Source organism: Lutzomyia longipalpis, chromosome 1, assembly GCF_024334085.1.
Source record: "Lutzomyia longipalpis isolate SR_M1_2022 chromosome 1, ASM2433408v1".
NCBI classification, from domain to species: domain Eukaryota; kingdom Metazoa; phylum Arthropoda; class Insecta; order Diptera; family Psychodidae; genus Lutzomyia; species Lutzomyia longipalpis.
The window spans coordinates 16,107,239-16,121,923 of NC_074707.1; the positions used below are offsets into that span (position 1 = coordinate 16,107,239).

The window sequence follows — 14,685 nt, forward strand, 5'->3', positions numbered from 1 at the left end:
CCACTGTGAGATAATTACGCCTTCTTGATGGACCATCAATAAAACAACATTTCTTGCAACATTGGAAGCTCACAACTTGATTATATTTGTTCAAATAATATAAAAAAAAACATGCCAATATTCGGTGTACATCTTCAACTACGGACGACAAAAAAAAATCTCCTTCTAAAACATAACGTGTGTTCATCTACTCGTAAATTGTATATAATTATCAATTAAAATTGTACTTGGGAATATAAAAAAATCTACACAATGAATTTTCTTAGTGAATAAGTGATTGCATTACTTAAGTATATAGCTACGGGCAAAAAAAATCCTATATAACAAATTGCAAAACTTTTTGTAATTTGATGTTTTGTGATTTTTTTTTAATCGATAAAATCCTTTTTTTGTGTTTTCTTTGTATTACAATAGTTTGATTACATATTGGATAATTTTCTTTTTTTCTTCTTCTTCATTAAATTTATATTGGACTAGATAAGGCACAGCAGAAACCACACAATGGTTTCTTCTTATTTTTTTTCTTCATTTAAGAGTTTTTCTTTTATTTCACTTTGCAACCTCACACACCTGGCACAAGGTTCGAGGAGAGTCTTTCACGATGCATTTTTACGTGAGCACATTTATCGTTGGGCGATCGTGACACGCCACTGTTGGTAGAATTATTTTTTTTGGGGGCGGGAATCCATATGAGAATCACCTGGTATGAGGGGTTTATAGCGTTTACAGTCACTAGATGTTCATCTGTCGTGTCAACATCTGGGAGAAGCGCCACATTTCGAGTTGGAGAATCCACTCATTTCTTTTTTTTTTTTTTTCATTTTAACTAGGACACCATCAACGGAAATCTAAAGAAAAAAAATCAATTAATTAATTAAAAATTTATGTGAATTCAATAAGAAAAGGTGATAAGTAGATTATTTAATAAGTTTCCAAGCAGAAAATAACAACAGCATGATGCAAAATCATTGTCGTGCATTTAAAATATGCAAAAAACATAATAGTTTCATTATTTTTTTTAAATATTTTTTAAGTGGGTCTTTGTCAGTTTTCTCAGCTAATTTTACTGAAAAATATTTTTTCAATTTAGAAAAACTCAAAATTTTCAAAATATATTAATAAAATAATAAATAAAAAAAATTTCCAAATATTATATAATAAATAAATGTTAAGAGAAAAATTTATTAGATAATTTAATTATTTAATTAAATTTTTTCCATAGATAATTTTTCATAAGAATAATATTTTCTTTCAAGGGAAAGGGAAATGTTTCACTCTACCAAAAATCATATCTTTTTGCACCATACTGTTATTAAATAAATTAAGCATTAAAAATAATGATAAAAGCTTAGGTAATAATAATGTTTGTTAGTAAAAGAAAAGCTTTTAATTTGTTGCACATATATACCTCAAAAAATCCACGCATCATTGATGTTGAGCAGAATTCTCCAAGCAAGCAAAAGCGCCTTTTTTTTGCCAAAGCATGCAACTGGCGAATTTTCTCGTTTTTTTCTGTACGAGATGTTATTAAATGAAGCAGGTGATTGTGTTAGTTTGTTAATGTTTTCATCGCTATTCTCGCGCCAATTTATTTACTTATTTTTTGTTAAATTTTATAGTGGTATGTCATATCCTTCGCCACGCTGTTATGCAAAAATTGCCAGAAAAAAATGTTTTATTATGGATGATGCATGATTTCCATTTACCTCGGCACCTTTTTGGCATTATGCAATAAGGGTGACAAACTTACCCAGATATTTGGGAGGGAAGCCTCGAAATGTCGCCAGTGGGGAGAAGAACGAAGAGCGCGGAAGGAATTGAGTGCCTCGTGGCAGGATTCGGGCGAAAGGAGTTTCTGGAGAACAAGGAAAATGGACTCAATTGCCGGATGGAAGTTCATTTGGATGCCACTTTGGGTGTCTGGCGACAGACTTGGATCTCCATTGTTGACAAGTTGAATCTTCATTTTGATATTCGTTCGCATTATATTGTCCGCAAACTCATCCATTGCCATCCTGAGAGAATGAGCTGCCTCGTGAAGATTCTTTAGCTTGTCTTTCTGCAATTATTTCGCATTTTTATATCAAAATTCTTTTTTTTTGGTGCGATTTAATTGATTTTAAATTTAACTCACAATTTCCTTCTCTTTCCCTCCGCTACATTTTGATTCTTGATTTTCTCCTTGGATGTTATGGAAGGTTCCCTCATTGTCTACACGGATGTCACGAATCGACCGTAAAACTGCTATAAAGAGAAAACAATATGTAATTTAGAATTTTCTTGAATTTGAATTTGATTATAGAATTTGAGCGTCCGCGGGGGTGTCTTACGAGATTTTAAATCACAAACAAATGGACAATCATCCTGTCCACAGTTATTTGGGCATTTCATGTCAAACATTGGATTTTTAAGAATATTTTTTTAACTTTTAAAAGATTAAAAGAATTTTTTAAACGCTGGCAAACAATTTTTTATCGATTACTGAGAGAATTAATTTGAATTTTTAATTTCTAAAATTCTAAACGAAGGATTGTTAGGATTCTCAAAGTTCTCTCTTCGTCCATATTTTTCTCCTATAATTCAAGCCATTAATAAAGAAATCATTTAATTTTTTTCAACATTTATATATTTAAAAAATGATTAGAATTAAAATTTTTCTAAGCCTTAGAACAATAGAGTTTATTCCTTGTCTTTGAAAGAACAGCATAGAATAATAAAAGAATTAAAATTACAAATTATGATTTATTTATTATTATTAAGTTTATTTTATTTAATCTGATTTATTTAAATCCCCAATAAAAGGATAAGAAATATATTGAATAGCATCATCAGGATTAAGAATAACTAAAATTTCGAAATCAGATTCTCAAAAGCGGAAATGTCCTGGACTTGAATCACTTGACGTTCTATTGGTCATTGATCGCAAAGCTTCCAGTGCTGACGAAATATTCCTGTAGGTGTCCTGAAAATTTCTTCTACTGTGATCATCCAAGGCGTCATAGAATGAATGAATATAACTCCTTGCCGATTCAAGCATTTCCTCAACAGGCCTCTCATCGTTGGAGCTTCTCAATGACATTTTAGGAGAGAATCCATGGAGATGATCTGCCCTTCTTTTAGATCTACCCGATCGAAAACTTCCGGACAATTTCTTGCTCTCCTTAAGGCTCTTCCTGAGATTATCAATCGATGAGAGAGATTTCTTTCCTTTGATCTTCTGATCCTTTGCCTCGAGTTGATCGATAAAATCCGTGAGAACACTGAGATTATTTTCAAGATCAACGATGTATTTCGAAGGATGTCCTTCACCTGAAGATTTATCCTTAATTTGGGATATTTCACTGAATGTTTCCCAGAGAACATCCATATCTGTTGATGTTAGAGCATGATGACTTTCCCCGGAGGATTTATGAACAATTGTCGTCTTGCCCATTGTGCTTGAATGTCCTCTTGCACTTGTAGATCCTTCGGAAAATTCCTCTTTTGCCATTAATCCCGCATCCCCCTTCTCGGCATTTAGCCCCTTTCGCCAACCATCAACCAAAATTCTCACAATTTTCGTCAATTGCCTAATTTTCATCCCACAAAAGTGCTTGCATCTCTCATCCCTAATAAGGCATGCTAAAGTTCTAACCACCTCAAATATTGAATCAGTTTGGGGGAGTTTTTCTTGCATCTCAAAAAGTTCTCTCTTTATATTTAGAATTTCCGAAAGTGTGATCAATTGATCATCATCAGAAGGCATTCCGAGTCCTTCCTGATCATTTTGCAAGTAGATTTCTTTTAATTTATTACTGACCTCATCTGAATTATTTCCTGCAATCAAGAATGTTTAATAGAATTTATGTTAAATTATTGGTTCGAAATAAATCATTTTAATACCTGAAGGACATTTACTGAGACACTCAATAACGGAAGAAATAATTTCTTCAGTCATTTTCTTGATATTATCTTCATTTTCAGCTGTAACAGTGACCTTTTTCTTCCCCTCAAATAAGCTATAATGGAATTTTGCCTTGTCCCCAAAGAACCACTCCTTGGAGCTTTCTGAAACACTGCCCGGGGTGCTTTTGGAGCTTTTTGGAGTTTCTGATTTTGCAGACAAATTTTCATGAATTTTCTCATCTGGAGGGTTTTTCTGTGAAGCAGCGGGGGTGGATAATTCCTCTCGTGCTGTGTACATTGCCTCACTTCTTGACGAAGGTGAATAAGGAAATGATGATTGATTGTCATTTGAACAGGATGTCCTTTCCGATGCAATTGTAGACATTTTTTCATCTCCTTGTTCATTAGATTTTTGATTAAAATTCTCCAAGGAATATCCGGAGAAAGGATCTACTTCTTGGCTTTCTTTAAGGACCTTATTTGGCTCCTTTTGTTCAGTGTTAATTGTTTCAAAGATCTCTTTGTTCTTCACTTCCGGTGTAGGATTATTTGCAATTTCTTCTGTAGAATCCTTTTGAGTTTCAGAAGCATTCTCCAGAGTTTTAGTCCTTTTGTTAGAATCCTTAATTTTCTCAGAAGAAGCTTTCCTTTCTCCATCAATTTCAAAGACTTCTTTTGCCACAAGAACTTCCTGTAAAGCTTCCCCAGAAATATTTTCAGGATCAATCACATTTTTTACCGCAGTTTCCTTCAAAATTCCATTCATTTGAGAATCTTTGTTAATTTTTTGCTCATCTTTCCTACCCACAGTATTTGATTTACAAACTTCCTCCACATGTTGTACACTGTGTCCGCTCAATTTGCTGTAGGAATTTCCCGGGGAGATCTCTCTCGAAACGAAAGTACACAAATCTTTCTCTGCAGTATCATTAATCACACGATTAATATTTTCTGGTTCTTTGCTCACACTTTCTTCATTATCATGGAATGATTGTAAAATTTTCTGCCTTGATGGGCACTGTTCAACATGCCGTAAATCTTTTATCGGTACACTTCCGACTTTTGTTGGAATGTTCACACCATCACGCAGATGTGGTACCCCACTTCCGATTGTTGAAGCTGTTTGGCACACCAATGAAGTCTTTGTCGGAAATAGCACGCCAAAATATGATACATCACTGCTGGATTTGAACGTGTGCTTCCTCCGAATGTTGAGTAAATTACTCAAAATACCCGAAATGAGCGAAGCATTTGAACTTCGTGAACTCATGAGATTTGGAAGACTTTTGCATGATTCTCCACTTTTATCTTTTGTCTGCAGCACCTGTTGCTTTTCACCTTCACCCATGACCCCCATTTCCTCCCCGCCCATGTCATTAGTGCCATCGGTGAAAAGTTTCGGAGAAAGCTGGGAAAATTGTGGTGAACTTCTGTGGGAAAGACTTTCATCTTCACCCAATATTCCCCCGAGAATACCCTCAATGGCTGAAGTTCTTGAGTTATTTGTATCTAATAAAACGCAAGAGGAATTCATTGAGATTATTTTCTGCTCATTTACCCAATTAATTGGCCAGAAAGGAAATTGAGAAGAAGATGAAAAAATCAAGCAAATTTACCTTCAATTGATTGAGAATTCTTCATGGGGCTTTTGTAGTAGAGAATTTCAGTGGAAGAAAAGCAATTTCTCGAGGAAACATGAGCTTGGAGGACTAAAGGAGCTTTCCCGAGCATTCCCAGTGATTCCGGACCCCCAAATTTACTCACCTCATCAGTCTTTGATGGAGCTTTCCCAGGCTCAGCATCTTCCAGTAGGGAATTAGCTAAACGCTTAACACCTTTGCACACATCAGCAACTTGAGGATTGGCACTCGAGCAATTCTTGCAGCCCTGAAAGTGATTTAATTTAATTAATTTTCCAATAAAAGCTCAAATAGGTCAAGGACGCCAGACTCACCTCGAAACTCTTAATGGAATTCTGTAGCTCAAAAGTGGCCTTCTTGAGGGGTTTCGGATCACCCAGGCATATCCTCTTGTTACCCAATTCCTGAGCCAGTGTGGGTGGGCTACCATGTTTAATCATCTGCTGCAGATTATTCAATTGAATCTGTTTTGCTCGCAATTCCTGCGATAAACTCTTGATTGTCTCATCATCGGCGGATTTAATCCTTCGCATTTCCCTCAATCTCGTCTCCAGCGTTGCCACCTCCTCGTGTAGCTCGTGATTAGTCACCTTTACATGCTCCAGCTCCTTCTTGGCCTTTGTCACTTGACTCCTTAGGGTTGTAGCATCATTCTTGTGCATTGCTTCCAATGATTTGAGAATTTGCTGCGAATGATTGAGATCTTCCTCGAGTGTCTTCACTTTGCTCCTCTCCTTGTCCAGCACCACAGCTGCTGGGCCCTCAAGATAGTTCTTGAGATTCTGACAATCCTCCTTGAGGACATTGTACTCCTCCACGAGAGCTGTGTACTTCTTCAGAAGCTCCTTATTCTCTCGGTTTAGTTTGCAAATTTGATTCTTGAGCGCAAACTCACTGTCCTCCATCTGACCCATCCTCTCCTGGGCATACTGAGAATCCTTCACAATACGCTCCTCAAGTTGCCCAATTTTCACCTTCATATTCTGCTCATTCACCTGCATCTGCTGAAGACGATCTTTGTAGTCTTTCTCCATTTGTGCCCAGAGATTGTCAGCATTCTCGAGAGTCTCATTGTAGGCCAGCTTCAGCTCATCAATACCCTTCTCGAGTTCCTTCACACGATTCGTCAGCTCGCAAACTTTGAGCCTCAGCTCCTTCTCCGTTGAACTACTTCCTCCATTTGTGGATTCCCCACTGGATGCACTACTGCATGAAATGCCATCGGAATTTCCAATCTTTGGGATGGGAACAGCATCAGCTATGCCCTGCTTCAGCTGATATTCATGATAGAGAAATAGCACGGGCATTGCCTTTTGTATTTGCTCCATGACTGAACTGAGATTATTTTTGGCACTCTCAACCTCCTCGAACTTTGCATGATACTCCTCAATTTGATCCTCCATCGCCACAACATGCCTCTGGGTGTCCTTCAGCTTCAACTGCAATGCCTCCCGGGACATTTCTAGCTCAATATTGCGCTGATTGAGAATTTCAAATTCCACCTCCAGCCTCTGTAGCCGCAGCCGCGTATCGTTTTCTGCCTCCTCAAATTCACACCGCTCCTCGTCGATGATGCGATTCTCCTTCTCGAGTTCCTCAAGCTTCCCACTGAGTTGCTTCACGAGCGCCTCAAGGTGAATCTCCCGCTGAAGACGCTCAGCTAGCCGACGCACCTGCAGATCCCCACTACTCTCGTACACGAGAATCTTATTCTCAAGGAGCTCAAGACGTTCCTTGTAGTACTGCAGACGCTTCTGCTCCGGCGAGAGGAGATTTACAACACTGGACTTCTTGGCTGTTACGCACTCCTCGATGCGTTCCCTGAATTTATTTAGCTTCTGAATCTCAGCCGTGAGATCACCACTACGCGCCTCGTAGACGGGAAAATCTTCAGGGCTGGTTTGGGTACTTTGGGTGACAGCGTCACTGGGATCTGTGTCGAAGACCCCACTCTCCTGGAGGGTACTTGTGGAGAGATTCTTACCACGCTTGCCGCAGGTCTCGGGAGTATTTGGTGGGGAGGTAAAGCGAGGCTTGATGGGTTCCTCGGAGTCCAAACCACTGCTGTAGGGTTGAACTGTTGCAACGATCCTTGCTTGATTCTTCAACCGATTCGGAGTCTCCTCGGTTAAAACACTGTAATTTTCCGTTGATCCACTTCGCCGGGACTGCAAAGAGATCACCAATCATTCGAGAATTTTTCCAAAAAGATTTTTTTTTCGGGAAACAATTTTTATTTTCACAAAACTTACTTGATTGGCGTCCAGGCTGAGGAATTCTCCGGTGATTTCCTGATCCTGCGACAGAGCCTCGAGATTATTGAGGAGAGAGAGTATTTGGAGGAGGCAGAGTTTGTCATCATCATCGTAGCAGGGTCTCTTTGTCATTGCAATAATCCGCTTTCTGACATCATCATTGGGAATGCTGTCGATCATCTAAAATTCAAAAAGAAAAAGGAAAATCCATCATTGTCTCTCGTGAGTTTGAATATAAATTAGGGATTATGTGCGGTTGCAAAATTATTCAATGAGGACCGGAAGGCTTACAGATAAATCACATGGCGATGGTAAACTGGTTCGATCGTCTAGCTGATGGTGGCTGTGCGGCGAGGTGACTCCTGAATCCGATCGCTCAGACATCATGAGATCGTCGTGCTCTTTCTCCGTATCCGTCCACACATCCCGCGTGTCTGGAGTTGAATTGCTTCTGAGTGACCACTGGAAGATATAAAGCAAACTTATGGTCAGTCATGTGAGCTTACAAGCACCACCTATGTACATCGTAAAGCTAAAATGCTTCGGGGGGCCAACAGAAAGCTCCGCAACAATGAATCTCATTTGAAATGTACAATGTATTGCAAACACCTTTCACTCTCTACATGGAGGTTTATTTAGCATAAAACACCATCATACAGAAAAATGACCAACAATTTGCCCCTGGTGTCGTATGGAGAGTAAATTAAAAAAAATATATAATATCTAATATTATTACCAACATCAAACATAAATCCACATAAATTAACAAATCAGAGAAATTTTATAGAAATCATTTTTCTCGGCACGGTGGATCGTGCCTGCGCGAGAGTGAAAATTCTTTCTCTCCGTTACATATATTTGACAGCAAGATCACGAATTAATTACAATGAGAGGATACATCGCAATTTTATGTTTATATTCATAAATTTTCCGTGCGTGTTTTCCATTCATTTTGATCTCTCAATCCCCCAACAACGGTATGGTCTGATGCGTTGGGTGGATCTTAACTTTTGGAACATTGTTGTTTTTTTTTTCGAGACTTTCTTCAACTCTTTTAATGCTTTTTAATTTATTTTTCTTCAATTAGGTAATTTAATAGATATCTTTTTTATTAAATAGTTTCTTTGATATAATTAATATAAATCATTATAATGCATTCTTAGCACCGTTTAATTTTGAATAAAAATATATTTCTTTTTATTAATGTTTTGGTGGTGTTTTGGAATTATAATTTTAATTGAGGCAATAATGATAAAATTCATTTCAGTTCTCATTAATTTTCATTTACATTGACCATTAGGGCAGAAGGGGATTGAGTAGAGGGGAAAATGGGGTGGGATTGGTTACACAAGAGTTAAGAAAAGATTTAAAAAAAAAGCATTTTCAGTTGATATTAAAAGAAAAGATCCAAATGTAAGAAAAGATCCAAAAAAACGCATCTTGGTCAGATCTAAAGCAGAAAATTTTTCTCTAAATCTCTTCTTTGGGTATTTTTCCTAAGGTTGAGCTCAATGATAAAATTTTAGGAGCATCCCAGAGCTAGAAATAAATTCAAATGAGCTGTTAAAAATGAATTAAAAGGACGCAAAAATAGATTTCTTTTCTAACGTTTGACAATTTTTTTATGTCTGTAAATCCTCCTTTTAAAATCCCTCATCGATCTTTTAGTCAGAAAATTATTTCGTTTAACCTTTAACAAAAATGTTTGAACTTTTAAGTTTTTTAGACACCGAAACACCCTCCTTGGCTACGTCATTGTAGCACCAAGATACATAATGCAATCGTTTAAATAAAAATAGAATAGATTGAAAGAAAAATCTTTTCTTATATTGAATTAAAAGTAATACGCAAAAGTATACGGGAAGAAAAGGTCTTGTTTTGCCTCTCTCTCTCTTTCTATTTATGTATAAAATATATGTATTATAAAACATTCATTCAGAGAGCCTTGCACACTTTTGTCCATTTAAGAGCACGCCTGGGAGGCAATAGAGAGCACCTGGAAAAGTAAGTCTTTGTCGTCTAAAAAACCACCCGCCCTCCGCGAGTTTCTATTGCCATTAAATTTTATTGTTTGGATAAATCACGGCACAGAATCTCTTCTCCCTTCCATCAAATGCAACATACGTAGGGAAAAGAGATTCTCCTCCACAACTGTTCTACCTGGTTTCATAAACATAATGGCACACGTATATAGAGGGACTCCTCGTTGGGTGAATTGTCTTATGCTGGTGCGCGCATGATAAAAAAAAGAATAGGCCAACTACTCAATGGGATTTTCTTTCACCGTAACTGTAAAAGTCGCATCAATTAATGCAGCAGAATTGCACTAAAATTTCTATAATGAGGATAATTATATGATTAATTCGGTGAATTTAATTCCCGCACACTGTTATTACGCTCCTTTCGGTGTTTTTAATGAGGTTCGGGTTGTGATTAATTTAGAGAAGGTGCGAAGAAGAAATTCAAAGCACATGCGGATGGTGTTCGTTCATTCACCAAACGGAACTTTGGCAAAAATTCATTATAACATTGTATTAGTTATTAGCATAGAGTCTCATTAAAGTCATTCCTTTCAATTTTTTTTATATTACTTTTCTTCGCGCCAATTTCTTCACTGTCTCTCAATGATGAGATTGAGAATATTACGTATTTTACGGGAATGAAAATTTACTATATACATAGGTAGGTAGGATAGGAGAAACATTAAAAAATTCAATTTTTATATGACTTTCATTTGGACTTTCTTGCTTACATCCTCTGGATTTTCATTGGAATTTTTCCACATGACTGCAGTAAGCGATGCAACACTGGCAATTTGCACTTTTTCGCTTCCTTACATTGTAAGACGCACTTCCGGTACAAACTCTTTCACTACACCCCAACTACCTACAATTTTTTTTATATCTCTATTAGCACCCGCAAAAAAAGCTTCTCGTTCGCAACAGTGTGACTGGTGAAGAATGTTATTTTTATCACTACTTAATTATTCAAAACACCCAACTCTCAATGAATTCTTTTGTATATCTCCTTTTGGCACAAAAATTGTCCAACGCTTTTGGATGTTTTCCCTCCAAAAACAACGAAAAAAAACCACCGCAGCTCACATTAGTTCGCGATTTTCGCATGTATCACGTTCCAAAGTCACTCGGAGACTAATGTGGTGTTCGCGACTCCCGCACTGACTCAAAAGCATGTACGCCTCAGACCGTTTGCCATTTCTTTCTTTCTTTATTGCTCACTCACAAAGTTTACAAAACAATCCAATACACATGCGGTGGAGCCATGGTGCGAGCTTTCTTGGACTTGGAAAACCTATACAAGCTACAAGCTCTTCCACATACAAGAATTAGAAGTATTACAGTCTGTTTGAAATGTTTTTTTTTTATTCTTTTTCTTTTAATTTTAAGTAGCTCTTCATGGTCAAATGATTCTCAAATTTTAAGGAAAAAATTGAGAGTAAAATAATTTATTTGGCAGAAGGAATATTCGATCCGGGATTATTTTGAACGAAAGGAAAACTCAATGTTTTCTGCACTACATACTTAGAAAGAATATTTAGAAAACACGATTAGATATTAAATTTTATTTGGATTTTTTTCCTTTTGATTTCAAATCGATAAAAGAAAAATACAGTTATTGGAAAATTTATTTCTTTAAAATGTTCTAATTTTTAAACTGATAAAAAAGCTAAGAAAAACTTTTAAAAATTATTGAAAAGTTTTGTGGTCTTATTAAGATAAAATAAGTAAGGCCAAAAACAAACATTAAAGAAGGTACAGTAGACTTTTCATTTTCCCTTTCATTATGTAGAACTTTCAAGAAAAAAATCAAAATTAAGCTCGTAACCTAAATATATTCTAAAAGCTCAAAAGAGAATTTAATTATTTTTATGAAGACGTTTTTTATAAGTTCTCTAGTCTTTTAGATACATGCCAGAAAAATTAAATCTTGTGGAAGATTAAAAAAATAAATCTTGAAAGAAAAGGTAGTCTATTATAATAATTCCTTTCTGCGGAATAAAAATTCAAAGTAAACTCTTATAAAATATGAAGAATTTTCTTCGTAAACAAGTTCCATAAAAAAAGCTCATAAAGCTATGCTTAAAAAGTTCAAAATACTTAAAAAATCATAAATAAACATAATTTTAATCTGTAGGTAATTAATAATTGTGGCTTATTTGAGCTTATCGAAAATCTTGTGCGTAAAATTTCCACACTTAATTTTTAAATAAATGCATTTTCACCTATAAGAAGTTAATTTTCAAGAATTAATCTTTATAATTTTCCGCTCTATTTGAACAAACTGTATAATATGGAAACAGTGTAAGAAATAATCACATAAATCACGAGCCTTGGTGTTCACATTGTTGCACGCGGTGGGATAGGTTGTGTAATGAGAATTAACGCTGCAGTCGTTAACAGCAATAAAATGAGCTAGTAAAATTTTCAAAATGTTTGTTCATTGAGGAGTCATTGAGACACCCCCTGTGGGACTTTTTTTTTGAATTCGGGAGTTTTACATGAATATTTATTTGGGCATCTTTCCTAAATTCTTTGTAATGATTTTTCGGGGTAATTTTTAATGATTTCTTGGGGAGCTATTTGTGAAGAGGAAAATTAGTTCCAATGAGAGTCACACCGTCAATTAACCTTCCAACTAAAGTAATATTGTGTGACGAAGAAAGTCTTTTGAGGTAACAAAGAAACTATCATATAAAATACTCATGACTATCGTTGATGCCACGACAAGAGTATCTTCTCTCTCTCGCGGTATATAAAACCGTAAATTGGATATGTAGGACATTTTGGTACTGCCAAAGAGATAATAACACTATCCCATTCATTCTATCTTTGCGTCTCTCCCTCCCGCACCCGGGCTCATATATATATTTATGTATTTTCCTCGCAACCGCAATTGTCTAACTCGCGCCCCAAAGAGTCACAAGACGCCAAATATATAGGTTGACCATTGTTCAATGAACCAAAAGAACTAGTCATATGAGAAGTCATGGGAAAATTCCTTGCACACTGCAGCCCAATACCCACCAACTTGGTGAGAGATGTCTGCCGGAGTGAATATTTTCGCGATGCATATCAATGTCCCGCATGAAAGAAACATATAATCTTCTCTCAATGAGGACAATGAAACACATCTTGGCGCCACACTCAAATATTAGATTCTTCTTGCCCACAAAACCCAGATAAGAAGATTCCGCCCGAAACATATTCTCAAAATTAATCAAATATGTATAACATGGAAGCACTCTAATTTTAACTACTTACATACATAGCTAAAGCTGCGATATGTGCCATTTCTCACTTTAATTCTCACGCACGTTATTAAGATTTCCCAAAAAGTGACCCTCAAATCTACAAATCATTTTAAAGGCGGTCTTCATTCATTTTACAACTACCGCATCAACGCCTACAAATTCTTTTTATGTCATTTTCTTCAAAATGATATTTCGCCTTTTTTGTAACCCCAGACAAATCATTAAAATTATTAATGGACACTCAAGAGAAAATTCACTCCTAATACGCCTAATGCTCTTTTTAAAACCTTCACCTAAAACTTTTGAATTACAAAGAAAATATCTTTTTTTTTCTTGTCCAACTTTTAACTCGTGTTTGGTCATTTTTATGCAATATATACTTTGAGCATATTGCTTGAATAAAATGAATTAAAACAACCAGTAATTTAAGTGAATTGGCTGGTGACAAAACATGAAATCTTACATTAAAATGTTAATTGAATGTCCTCTGGTTTTGCTGAATGTTGTGTATACATAGTTGTGCAGAATTTTTCGTTTTTCGCACAAGCTTGCGATAAAATTGCGTTGCGAAAAAAGGCAAAATTGAGCTTGGAAATAATGCTACCGTTTAAAGCGGCTTGAAAATGTTGGTAATATTCTCTTTAATATTAATTTGTTTTTTTGTAACCCGGTGTGTCCAGTTGAGGAATTTTTTTTGGAATATTCGTAAAGTTTTTCTTTCGAAATCTATAGGAAAATTAATTCTGAAATAATATTTTTGAAATTTCAGAATCAGAAAATCAGAAACTTTTCCTTTGATCGCCCTTCCTAGTTAAAGCTTTACAATAAGCTCATTAAATTTGTGATAGGTTAAAAAATATTTTGAACAGTAGATACTTAAAAGTCGATCTAAGTAGTATGTAGAATTAATTTAGAGAATGAGCTTATTGTTAGAAGGAGACCTAAAAAGTGTTTTCGTAAAAATTTTAAAATAAATATTATTGTATAAAAATATATTTACTCTGTTTAACTTTTCTTTTAGCACTGATGCTCCATAAGTTTGCGATCTAATAGAGACAAGTTAGCCAATCAGAAAGCTTTTCTTTAAAGTCTCCTTATTAAATATTTATATTTCATTTTAACGTCATTTAAGTTAAATTCTATCGTGAGGAGGAGTTTTTTTTGGGATATAGTACATTGAGCTTTTCGTTAACTATTATTAATTTTCGAACTTGTAAGCCTTATTCTTCCCTAAACGTATAATAATTAATTCAGCTTTAGGTACTTTAAGACTGATTTGCTTAACATTTGCTTTTTTCTTGGTTGACTTTAGGCACATAGGGAAAAGCTAAAAAAGCTTTTATTTTCATATAAATGAAATTGATTCGGTTTAACCTGCTGGCCGCCAAGACCTTGGAGCTTCCTTAGAGCGCCATGGTGGGGTCGTTGAACGACCCCAAAAAGGAAGTCGATTTTCTCATAAACTATAAAACCGGGAACTGTCGGGTCACTACCTTTAGACTCCTTATATAGTCCTCTTGCCCCTTGCATCACAAATTCGCCACCCGGAAACACGCAGAAGAAGATATTAGGGAAAAACATTTTTCACTCATTTTTCACACTTTCTTCGTGAGAAATTTGCCACGAAGTTGAC

General features: G+C 35.8%; 1 protein-coding gene across 6 annotated transcripts in view; it reads right to left on the reverse strand.

The window, feature by feature from the left end:
• Window positions 1–49: 49 nt before the first annotated feature.
• Window positions 50–14,685, reverse strand: part of LOC129792975 (uncharacterized) — a 62,594-nt gene continuing 47,958 nt past the window's right edge. For 2 of the 6 annotated variants that reach the window (XM_055832481.1, XM_055832489.1), the window contains 6 exons: window positions 8,072–8,242; window positions 7,778–7,960; window positions 5,840–7,693; window positions 5,502–5,772; window positions 3,883–5,394; window positions 2,162–3,816 (listed from right to left, as the gene is read on the reverse strand). In XM_055832481.1, coding sequence (XP_055688456.1) covers window positions 2,867–3,816; window positions 3,883–5,394; window positions 5,502–5,772; window positions 5,840–7,693; window positions 7,778–7,960; window positions 8,072–8,242 — 4,941 coding nt within the window. In that variant the 3' untranslated portion in view covers window positions 2,162–2,866. Of the gene's footprint in view, window positions 849–1,408; window positions 1,644–1,750; window positions 2,060–2,134; window positions 3,817–3,882; window positions 5,395–5,501; window positions 5,773–5,839; window positions 7,694–7,777; window positions 7,961–8,071; window positions 8,243–14,685 lie in introns of those variants that run through there. The other 4 variants (XR_008750869.1, XR_008750867.1, XR_008750868.1 and 1 more) reach the window with 4 other exon arrangements.